This window comes from Choloepus didactylus, chromosome 1 (assembly GCF_015220235.1).
Source record: "Choloepus didactylus isolate mChoDid1 chromosome 1, mChoDid1.pri, whole genome shotgun sequence".
NCBI lineage: Eukaryota > Metazoa > Chordata > Mammalia > Pilosa > Megalonychidae > Choloepus > Choloepus didactylus.
This window is the reverse complement of record NC_051307.1, coordinates 108,683,785-108,696,355: the sequence shown is the minus strand read 5'-3', so window position 1 is coordinate 108,696,355 and position 12,571 is coordinate 108,683,785. Positions and strand designations below refer to the sequence as shown.

General features: G+C 38.7%; 1 protein-coding gene across 2 annotated transcripts in view; it reads right to left on the bottom strand.

The window, feature by feature from the left end:
* Positions 1-11,558, bottom strand: part of PARL (presenilin associated rhomboid like) — a 77,609-nt gene extending 66,051 nt beyond the window's left edge. Inside the window, exon 1 of one of the 2 annotated variants that reach the window (XM_037839583.1) lies at positions 11,386-11,558. In XM_037839583.1, coding sequence (XP_037695511.1) covers positions 11,386-11,510 — 125 coding nt within the window. In that variant the 5' untranslated portion in view covers positions 11,511-11,558. The remainder of the gene's footprint in view (positions 1-11,385) is intronic. The other variant, XM_037839578.1, reaches the window with a different exon arrangement.
* Positions 11,559-12,571: the final 1,013 nt, after the last annotated feature.

Here is a 12,571-nt window from a genome sequence, read left to right as displayed (position 1 = left end):
ATAAAGCTTCAATAGCTGAGAGATTTCAAATGGAGTTGAAAGGTCACTCTGGTGGACATTTTTATGCACTATATCGATATCAATTTTTAGGTTTTAATGTGTTGGAACAGCTAGAAGTAAATACCTGAAACTACCAAACTCCAATCCAGTAGCCTTGACTCTTGAAGACGATTGTATAACAATGTAGATTACAAGGGGTAACAGTGTGATTATGAAAACCTTGTGGATCGCATTCCCTTTATCCAGTGTATGGATGGATCAGTAGAAAAATGGGGACAAAACTAAATGAAAAATAGGGTGGGATAGGGGGGCGATTTGGGTATTCTTTTTTATTTTTATTTCTTATTCTGATTCTGATTCTTTCTGGTACAAGGAAAATGTTCAAAAATAGATTGGGGTGATGAATGCACAACTCTATGATGGTTCTATGAACAGTTGATTGTACACCATGGATGATTGTATGGTAGGTGAATATATCTCAATAAAACTGAATTTTAAAAAAAAGAGGAGAAACATGAAAAACAAAAAACAGGAAACAATCAGAAAACAAAAGATGGCAGACATAAACTCTAACATATCAGCAATTACCTTACATGTGAATGTTCTAATTATACCATTAAAAGACAGGGACTGGCAGAGTAGGAAAACAATTTCAGAAAGTTACACACCCTGTGGTTCCATTTACATAGTATTCTTGAAATAACAAATTTATAAGCAATGGAGAACAGGTCATTAGTTGCCAATGGTTAGGGAGGGGAGAAGGAGTGGCTGTGGCTATAAAAGGGTCCTTGAGATGGAGCTGTTCTGTATCATGACTAGGAGGTGACCACATGAATCTTCACGTGACAAAACTGCACAGAACTAAATTCACACACTCACACACAAACACACAAAATGAGTGCACGTAAAACTGGTGAAATCTGAATAAGGACTAAGGATTTTATCAATATCAATTTCCTGGTTATGCTATTGTACAGTTATGCAAGATTAGCATCAGGGGGTATGGGGTGAAGGGTATGTAGAATCTGTATGGATTGTTTCTTACAACTGGCAGGTCAAGTTACAATTGTTTTGTTTTGTTAATCTGAAGAAAAACGTATATTATAGTAAAATCCATTCTGGCTTTATATAAATAAATCTGAGATCATAAAGGAAGGATATGCAGTTTCATACTAGGTTCTACAGTTTTCCAACCAGAAAGTTCCATAACATCAATAAAGATTACCATAATGTGTGTACAGATAAATGTGTTTTGTTTAAAAAAATGATATTGTTCTGCCAAGTATAAAAACAATGATATATCTGTTATGGTAAATTTAGAAAATGAAGGCAGATAATAATAATAAAGAAAATAAAAATGACATGGCCAAAAGAAAAAAAAAGTGATAGTTGCTAACTAGTAGTTTATAAACAGTGTCCACTGTTATTTTGTTTGAAGTATGGTCAATTTCCAGAACAATCATTTACATTTAAGTATTATCCTTGAACCTATTCCAAATTCAACTTATTTCCTTTGTAAGTATTTGTAAGGTATTCCTTTATAAGAATTGATAAGATCATTATAAGTTGATAGATCCCCCACTCCACCCCACCATTTATTCTCTACCATTTAGGGGCAACCAATCTATTTGTAAGGTCTTCTTATATGAGTCTTTAGCACTTAACCTCCTCAAAACATCTGAAACTACTGATCATGCCTCCCAATCCTACTTTCTGTAAGACTGCAACCCCTACCCTTTAATTTGATCTTTAACTCCTGTCAGCTTCCCCTTTTCTCCTAGATATGCTCAGAAGTTCAAATCGTTCCTTTACACACTCACATTTAAATTCTAGAAGGACTCTTAATTTTCTTTTATAAAACTGTAACTTCCCCCAGGCAGATACTGTAGAGGCTACTTGTTTGTTCTCACTGTATCTCGAGTTTCTATCCTCCCACCACTCAAAACTCCTTGAAAGCAGAGATGGGCCAGGCCTTTTCACCATCTTTGTAATCCAGCCCCTGACACAAGATGCTGCTCCCATTTTGTTTGAACAAAAGAATAAACTCATTTTTATGGCTTGAATCACTTCTAAGCAAGTAAGTGATTCAAATACATTTCTTTGGTTCTAATCTCAATTTTCTAGTTCTGTATTTCCAACTATATATCGAACGTTTCCACCTGGATATATTCCAAATTACTTCAAATCCAAAATTCAAAATGGAACTCATCCTCCTTCGATACAAACAGCTCCATTTTCTGACTTCCTTATTTTTTCAATGGTACCATAGTCCTCCTAGTCATTGAAGCTAAAAATCTAGAAGTCATTTGGGAGTCCTTTCTCTCTCTCTCTTATTCTTCCCACCCAAATAAAATCGAACTCTGTCGATCAATACTTTTTCATTCCTACTCTAGTCCCTACATTTAAACATACTCAAGGACTGCCCACATCTTGTTGAAATTAACTTACATGATAATCTCCCAGTTTTCTTCCCGCTGTGCTGGTCAATTCTTTTCAGTCACTTCTGTAGAATCCTTCTTTGAGTCCTCCCAACCCCCAACCACCCCCCTCCAATTTAAATGGTGGTCCCTAGGGTCTATATCCCACCCCTTCCTTCAGTCCACACATAGTGCCTGCATGATCTCTTCCACAACTTTGTTGCCATATATACTGATGATGTCCAAATCTGTATCTCTAGATCAGAACTCTAACTTGAGCTCCAAGCTTCTATCTCCACTTCACTGTCCAGAAGGCATCTAACTTCAAATACATTTAAAACTAAAGTCACTCTTTCTCCTTTAGAATTTTCCCTTCCTTTTGAGGAGCTAATGATCAAAATGAACTGTAGCATTATTCATTATCCAAACACTCTTTTGCCAAAATTAGCCTCCAAGTTCAAACAATTCTATTATTTTAACATCTCTGAAATCTGACTACATCTCATTATCTCCAATATAACTTCTTAGCTCAGATAATCATCCCCTCTGGCCTGGAATACTCTTATCATTTCCTAACAGATCTCCCTCCTTCCAATCTTGTCCCACTCCAATCCATTCTTCAACATTGTATTAAACACAAATGTAATATTGTTCCCTGCTTTAAACCCCACAATAATTTTTCATCACCACCAACTTAGCACAATGTTGAGTCCTTTAATCTGCATCCCCCCCCCCCCAATTCTCGCTGCCACTTCCTCCCTCCCCTGCTCCAAATCCTCTCTACTCCTGTTATACCGAATTCTTTGTAGCTCCCACGATCTGCCTTGCTCTCTCACCTATGATAATGCTATTCCCTTATTCTGGTACATACATACTTCCCTTTTTTTGGTTAACTTTTTGTGCCCTTGAGAATTCCAGCCATACATCTCCCTCCTCCAGGAAGCCTTACCAAGTCTAAATAGGTCTCTCCTTTGCACTCCTAAAATATCCTGTTTTAGGTTTTCAACAGAAGTGCTAAAGTAATTTAACCTGAAACATGTAATAATCCAGAATTTGTACTTCCAAACAAGTGCTACTCTTTTCAGAGTATTCTACTTTGGACGCTTATTCAAACAATACTAATATTGCTCTGAATGACTGTGAATTCACTTCAGGATGCATTAACAGTCTTCCGAATATCCTTCGGTAAACACTGTTGAATACCGAGTCTCACTCTATTCCCAATCTTTTTCTCTTGCCTGCTTTTTAGGCTTATTATATTTATTTCAATCATTGCCTGTGTCCCCTACTAGAATACCAGTTTTATGATGTGTTTTTCATTGTTGCATCTCTATCACCAAGCCCAGCCCCTAACAGAGAGAAGGTCAATAATTAACCATTAGAAGAAAGAAGGGGAAGGGGCCAAGGATGATGGGTAGAAGGTGGTACCACTCAATAACAAGGGAAAAATAAGAGGCACCAAATGGGACATTGGAAGATGAGATTGAACAATTCCTTTGTGGCCACTGTTTAAAATACTTAAAATTGCAGTTTTATTCTTTTTCCTAATCTCACCGTAAGCTAATACATCCCCATGGTTTAAGCCAACCCACTGCATGGTATTTGCTTGAGCAGCCAAGGAAACTAAAACAAGGGGTGCTAAAGTAATTTAACTTGAAACGTGTAATAATCCAGAATTTATACTTCCAAATGAGTGCTATTCCTTTCAGGGTATTCTACTTTGGAAGCTTATTCAAACAATGCTAGTATTGCTCTGAATGACTCTGAATTCACTTCAGAACATATTAACAGTCTTCTGAAAACTCTCTGGCAAACGCTGTTGAATAGTGAATCCCAACTCTATTCCCAATCTTTTTCTCTTGCCTATTTTTTCTTTAGAGGCTAGGAAAGATAAATATATTCACTTTTCCAACTTCCCTTATAGCTAGGGTTGGCCATATCACACAGAGTTCTGGCTAAATGAGATTTAAGAATTTCCAGGAGCCTCATGGAAAGCAAAACTTTGGAAGGGTTTTGTTTACCCCTCTGTTTTTCTGCCTTAATCAGAAATGTAAGGAAGTAAACATTCTTGGAGCTGGAGCAGTCATGTTGAATTCCAAGAGAAAGGTCAAGGAATTTAGATACTAGCCTTGACATCTTTGAGCCACTGAGCCAAAGACAGTAGCCACCTATCTCCAATCAATTTATATTAAATATCAACCCCCTCCCATTTATTTAAACAACCATCAGCTTACTTGCAGTTCAAGTCCTTCCTATCTGACATAATCTTTAAAGTGGCACAGGTTAATCCTCTGCAATTGGATTTTGCTTTTATTAAGTACTTCAAAGTAACTGGGAGCTAGGTCTGGTAAATTTAGTAATCAAAACAAGAAACACCATGATGGGTCAAAACAAAGGAGGGAATATGTTTACAAGAATGATCACAAATTGTAACCCAGTATTGTTGGTTTCTACCATTTACTTCTCTCCTAGGGAGATCAAGAAATATAAAGGGTGAGATCCTTTTCTATTTCCAACAGCTTAATATCACAGAGTACATACTCAATCAGTTCTAATGAAAGAATATTTCTTCCACATCTCATCAATGCTTTAAGCTCTGAAGCACAATGTCTGAAAAGGAGTACACCACCACCAGGTTGGGGATCTGAACTTGAAGCAAAGCTAAATCTCTTGCCTAGAATATTTACCTTGAGATTCATACCAGAAATAAATGTGGGACTGAAGATATTAAGAGTAATTTAGACATCAAGTTGGTCCTAGGGTCAAGTTCAGAGTTTATTAGATGCATATATTAAGAGTGCATATAAGAAATTATAGTTGGACATACAGAACTTGTTGAACAGAATTAGATACTGTGTCTTAGCTCCTTGAACACTTATTCCTATTCCTAGAGTACAGTCATGTGCACTCTAAACTAAAAACTCTTTTATTTCCAGGCTTCCTTGCAGTTAGGATTCCAGATGTGATTAGGGTCTGCTAATCAGATACACTGGCACAATGTTTTCATTCAGGCCTGAGTTTAGTAAGGGAGGCAAGGACAGAAGCATTGGTTTTGCAGCAAAAATAATGGTGGAGACAGTCAGGAGATCCTGATTTGACAGCAGCTTCCCCAGATATCTCATCAATTGTTTTGTTACAAACCACCCCAAACCTTACTGGCTTAAACCAATTTCTCCACTCAGGTGGGCAATTCTGCTGGTCTTACTGAAGCAGCTGCAGGCCTCTGACTGCTCAACTGGAGCTGGAGAGTCTAGGATGGCCTCTCTTGCATAGCTACAGCCTTAGTGCTGGTTGTCGGCAAGGCATCTCTGTTCACATATCTCAATATTCCGTAATCTAACGAGCTTCCTACCATGGCAGCGGGAGGTTCCAAGAAGGCAAAGGCAAAAGCTGCAAGGTCTCTTGAGGTCCAGGCTCTGGACCTTGCATGCACAACATAACTTCTGCCATTCAAAGCAAGTCACCAGGCCAACCCAACTCCAAAGGATGGGGAAATGGACTCCGGATGAGAGAAGCTACAAAATATTATGCCCATGTTTTTGTTTTTTGTTTTTTGTTTTTTTTAGAAATTCAGTTTTATTGAGATATATTCACATACCATACAATCATCCATGGTGTACAACCAACTGCTCACAGTATGATCATATAGTTATGCATTCATCACCACAATCTATTTCTGAACACTTTCCTCACATCAGAAAGAAGCAGAACAAGAATAAAAAATAAAAGTAAAAAGCATCCAAACCATCCCATCCCACCCTATTTTTCATTTAGTTTTTGTCCCCATTGTTCTACTCATCCATCCATACACTAGATAAAGGGAGTGTGATCTACAAGGTTTTCACAATCACACTGTCACCCCTTGTAACCTACATTGTTATAAAATCATCTTCAGGAGTCCAGACTACTGGGTTGGAGTTTGATAGTTTCAGGTATTTACTTCTAGCTATTTGAATACATTAAAACCTAAGAGGTGTTATCTATATAGTGCATAAGAATGTCCATCAGAGTGACCTTTTGACTTCATTTGAAATCTCTCAGCCACTGAAACTATTTCATCTCATTTTGCATCCCCCTTTTGGTCAAGAAGATATTCTCAATCCCATAATGCCAGGTCCAGATTCATCCTTGGGAGTCATATCCTGCGTTGCCAGGGAGATTTACACCCCTGGGAGTCAGGTCCCATGTGGGGGGGAGGGCAGTGAATTCACTTCCTGAGGTGGCTCAGTTAGAGAGAGAGAGAGGGGGCCACATCTGAGCAACAAAGAGGTACTCCGGGGGAGATTCTTAGGCACAATTATAAGCAGGTTTAGCCTCTTCTTTGCAGTAACAAGCTTCATAAGGTATGCCCATGTCTTTTAATCTACCACACCTGTTGTGGCAGAGCAAGTTAACGATTTTGAAAGCTTAGTCATGAGCAGCAATTCTCTGTCTTGGGTACATGTAAGAACAGCCTGGCGAGCCCTTAAGAAATACCACACAGGGCCCCATCACACACTAATTAAAATCAGAATCTCATGGGGGTAAGACCCATCCATCAGTAATTTTTAGAACTTCCCGGTGATTCTCAATTGCAGCCAGGATTGAGATCTGCCACAGGATTAGGAAAAAACTTTTACATACAAATCATCTGGGGACTTTGTTAAACTCAAAGACTCTACTTCAGTAGGGGTGGATGGGATAGATCTGAGATTCTGCGTTTCTAATGAGTTCCTAAATTAGGGGTTGACAAACTATTTGGCTCTCCAGCTAAAGAATGGTTTTTACATCTTTAAGGGGAGCTAAAGATGGTTTTTATATTTTTAATGAGTTGCTTTAAAAAAAAAAGAATATGTGACAGAGACTATATGTGGTCTTAAAATATTTTCTATCTGGCCCTTTTCAGAAAGTTTGTCAACCGCTGTGCAAAATGATGCTCTATGTTAATGATCCACAAAATAATACTGGGAGTAGTAAGGAGCTAGAACCAAGTTTATAACCTGCTGAATTTCTACTTAAACTAGAATGGTTTGTTATCTACAAATTAACCCTAACTAACTAGATTTAAAAACAAACTATTCCAATACAAAAGCTTCACTAAGGCTGACTACAGTAAACATTTATTGACTAATTCCCAGGATCCATGCCCTCTTTCTCTTTCCTAAAAGTACCCTGGAATTTCTAGCCATTTTGTTTTCGGAGATACACCACGCTCCTGACTGGCTTAAGCCAACATGCACATCCCATGCCCTGGGAACTTCAAGGGATTCAAGGATGAACTTGTGTCCCAAGTTAAGCAAATCAGGTCCAATGAAATTCAATTTCAAGATTTTGTTTGCGATACCGGGGAAGAGAATTTCTTCTTCTGGATTTGAACCTAGAAAATATATAGTCCTGAGAGCTGCTGGCAGCCGTCTTACAATCACAAGGAGATAGCGTTAAGAGAATAAAGCCAATATTTAGGAAGCAGAGTCAAGTTACAGAGGAAAAAAAGGTCCTGCTGACAATTTAAGACATTGGATCTTATCTCACCAGAAGCCAGTCCTTCCTCTGAACTTTTCAACTTCATAAACCAGATTGGTTGGAGTTGGGTTTTCTGTGGCATAAGGATGCTTTAAGATATAGTTGTATCCTCATTACACATTATATAAGGTACATTCTCTCTTTAAGAGAACTTTCATTTTAAATTTCTTAAACTGCAAAACAAACCTGGAAAAGCTCATAACAAATGTCTCTAATGGTAAATGTTTGAGATCTTATTCACAGATTTAAATTTTTTAGCTTTACTCATTTCAGATGGGTATGTAAGATGGGAAAATAAACAACGTAATACATGATTTACCAAAGGTAACTTAGGAAAACAGAAAGTGAAGCAATACAATAAAGTAGATGGCGGAAGAGTCTCTTGAGGTTTATACAAAGCCTCATGAAGGCAGATCTGCATTTTAGCTCTGCTGCTTAGGTCCTTCCGCCAACAACTAGTGGATATTTGTGGGAGCAATCAAATGTGCTCAAAGTGGGAAGCTCTCATGAATACCTGAGTTACCACTAGCCACACGATTGTTATGGTTCAGTTTTTTTGTTGTTTAAAGCAGTTTTATTAAGATAAATTCACATACCATACAATCCATCTAAAGTGTACAATCAATGTCTTCTAGTAAATTCAGAGTTGTGCATTCATCACCACAAACAATTCCAGAACATTTATGGTTCAGTTTTTTAATACTATCCCATAAGGTATAAACAGAAAAAGTCATTTCTTGGCTTCATGGTAAGATGACATACGGTCTGTGAACTGTTTTCAGAATGTAAGGATGAAGACAATGCAACACAGAAAGATGTTATGTACAGATCAGAACTAACATCTCTTATTAAAGAATTGTTTGAATAAATTATTATACAACAATCTATCAGCAGAAATGGACTAAAACAAATGTGTCCAACCACATGCACAAAAAGATTTGTTCCATTTAAAACAAAGTAGATTAAGGAGGAAAATTCTACATAAAATCTAGTATTCCAAAATTATTTAAAACCCATTGTGAATTAACAGATGGCAAGTTAAACAGAGAAAATAACTTACTAAGTTTTCAAGTATTTTAACTTTTTTAAAAATTTAAAGATATTTTAAGTTCTATAATCAACTATTTTCTTCCTTTAGACAGTTCCATACAACTGACAAATTAAGCAGGCTTCTACTTTCAAGCCTAAACCTTAGTTTTCAGAAGAGCTGCCCGAAGTTTAATGTAAAGTTTCTGAAGATCCCAAGTGACACTTTCTCCTTTTAAAGGGTCAGATAGTGAATATTTAAGGCTTTGTGGACCATTTATAATGTGTTTGTTGTTTTTTGTTTTTTTTTTTAACTAACAGTCCTTTAAAAATGTAAAAACCATTCTTGACTGGTGGGTCACTTTGCGCTGTATTACCACCTACAGTGCTTGTTAAAAATGCAAATTCCTGGCCCCACTCAAGGTTATTAGCAACATATGGATTGGGCCTAGAACTGCTTTTTAATGTATCACTGATGTCATTCTTTTGCATACTAAAATAGACCTAAATAGAGATTATATTCAAGGTAACTCCTGTTTTTTATTAATTTCAGGTGCTCATTTCCAGAGACAAGGAGGCATATGCTCTATTTCAGGTTTACCTAAAGACTCATTAATGCATATTTTCCAATGTAACCATGAAAATGTCATTTTCAAACTTTCCACATAAATAGCAAACGTTTAAAGAATTAGATAGTAATAGTCGTTAGAACTGTTTTTACTGACATACCATCTCTTCTCTTCTACCTAGATGTTTGGGAAATTCTTTGAAATCCTGTTCAATACTTACTATCTCCAAGAAATCCTCAAATGAATCCTTTTCTTTTTAAGCCATTAATTGCTCTAGTTTCCCTCTGGAGGTAGGTATGAAAATGTATTTCATACAACCTCTGCACACTGGCCCGTGTGTTTATTCTTCATTTGTTGTTTCAAATAGTCTTCCCTCCAACTTTTTACTGGAAGTTCCTTATCAAGTTTTTTTTTCTTTTACTTTCCCTTTTGAACCAGTACAGTGATGTGAATGCAAATCTTAAATATTTAACACACCTGTTGCTTAACAGACATATACATATTTTCTTCCCCCTCAAACCACTCAATCTGAACTGAATAGAATCAGGACCACTGAACTCTTTTATATATTTTTTAATGCAATTTTATTGCGATATAGTCACACACCATAAAATCCATCCAAAGTATACAATCAATGGCTCCACAATATCATCATGTAGTTGTGCATTCATCACCATAATCAATTTGAATTCTTACTTTGACCACCGATTCAATTAACCTTGTATCTCTTCATTCTGCATCTCCCCAGTTTAAGATCATTGCCTAAAGACCTATGTTACAGTGTATCATTAAAGATAAAACCTACACAAGCTATTCACAAATTCCCTGATAAGATTCATTTGGAGTGTCATTTGCAGTGGCTGTTTTTAAAAAAAGGTTTTTCTACCTTTCCCTGGCGATTCTGGTTTGGAAGGACTGGGGTAGGGCCTGAGAAATAATATATTCTACAAACATTCCAGGTGATTCTTAAGATTAGGCAATTGCTCCACCACATTGGAGCCTCAATTATTTACCACTGGCTAAACCACGTGATGATAAACACCGCATATTCCTTGCCACCATCAATCAGGCACCCATCCAACCAAGTCAGAAATTGGGAGGGTTGAAATCTTGGATGAAAGATTAGAAACGAACAAATTTCAAAAAGTTATACATCAGATAGACACCAGAGGGTGCAGGGATTTCTCTCTTCCCCTCAGTGTGTAATTTAGAATTATTCTAATTCAAAAGTTGAAAATACTGATACACCATACTCTTCACACAGCCCCTACTCCGAAAGACCTGAGAAATCTTCTAATGTTCCACTGTCTTAACTCTTCAACAGAAAAGCCTCTTCTATGACAGAAATAGTCTAACGCTGCCCTCTCAGCGCTCTAATGGCGAAATAAATTTGTTGTGGTGGAACATAAGCTTTACTGATTGGATAGAGGATAAAATCTCAATAATTGGACTGATAGAAAATAACATCTCAGCTCTGCCATTTTACCAGCTATGCAACTTCAGGCAAGCTCAATTGCTTCATTTTAAAAATGGGTTCAGTATTTCCCTCTCCGCATTATGACGCTTGACACGCAATTAGCCCTCAGGAAAACTTAGTTTTCCTTCCTGTCACGTCCCTCGCGAAGGGGAAGGGGGCAGCGCGGGCTCACGAAAGGCTGGACCGGTCCCTATGTATTCTGTGACAGGACAGCTCGGCAAGAAGCAAGGACTGGACGGAAGCGAGAGAAGAGGGGAAGCAGGAAGGAATGGGCATCTGAGGAGACCGTAGTGAGCCAGGGGCAGAACAAGGGACCCAGACCGCCTCTGCCCCCGAGGATGCGCGGCAGGAGCTTGGGAGCCGGGAGGCAACAAGCCCGGAGGGCAGCCATTACCTGCGTCCGAGCAGCCGCGGCGAGGCCAAGGCCGCAGTGAGGTCCTCGCAGCTGCGGCCACCCACCGGCAGAGCCCACGCCTGGCTACAACCCCAGCCTCTCTGTGTCCAGCCTCGCCACGCCATCTTCCCAACCTCTGCCCACCATGGCCCGACCTTACCAACCCCCGCGGTGGAAGCACTTCCGGGGCGAAGGAAGAACCATAGAGCACTGAGGAGCAACCTAGAGCACCCCCGTGCGCCTGAGCGGAGGCGGGACCAGCAGGAGGGATTGGGCTGACTGCTTTTTTTCTCACTCACCTTACTCCCCTCTGTTGAGCCTGGACCCGGGTGGACCTGAGAGAGCAGCCAGGCCTTCACCTCATTTGCAGATGAGGAAGCTGAGGCCAAGAAGAGAAAAAGGAGGGAAAACGAACATTTTTATAATGCGTGTACGTTAGGTACTTTATGTTGCCATATTTAATCCTCCCAAAACACCCCTTGAAGAGATATTGTCACTGTTTTACAGAAGCTCTGAGAGATGAAGTGACTTGCCCAACATTACAGAGCTGGTTCTTGGAGGAATCAACATTGCAACCTAAGTTTTCATAAATTACTATGCATTCTTCGGCATCATACTGTATTATGTCATGACATACTTAAGAGGATGTTCCTCATAACTTCAACAGAAAGTCCAAGCTTGAAATGGAAATCTAGCTTTTTAGATAAAACTCAAACTTCTTCATGATTCGGCCCTTGTCTACCTGTTAGTTAGCTTTATTTGCTGCCATTCCATCCCTCTAACCCTAGCTGCAGCAATAGGGAATCATTTGCAGTTTCTCAAAGGCACCATGCTAGCTCCCACTTCTGTGTGTTTATGTAACATTCTTACTACGTAAAACACCTTTCCCACCTCTCTCTTCTCTACCTTCTTAACCAACTTGTCCTTCAGACCAAGTCAAATGTCACCTTGTCTTGGAGGACTTCCCCAGACCTCTATGCTGATTTAAATGCCGTTCCTTGGTACTTTTATACTGTTTTATGCATATCTCTATCCTATATCTCATTTTTTCTATAAATACCTAATAAACACCTACAGTATGCCAGACAATGGGCTAAATCTGGGGATATGATTTAGATAAAACACCATCTCTGACCTCAGAGATCCTAATCTATTGGGAGAGGAGGGAACAAGCAAATAAACAGGC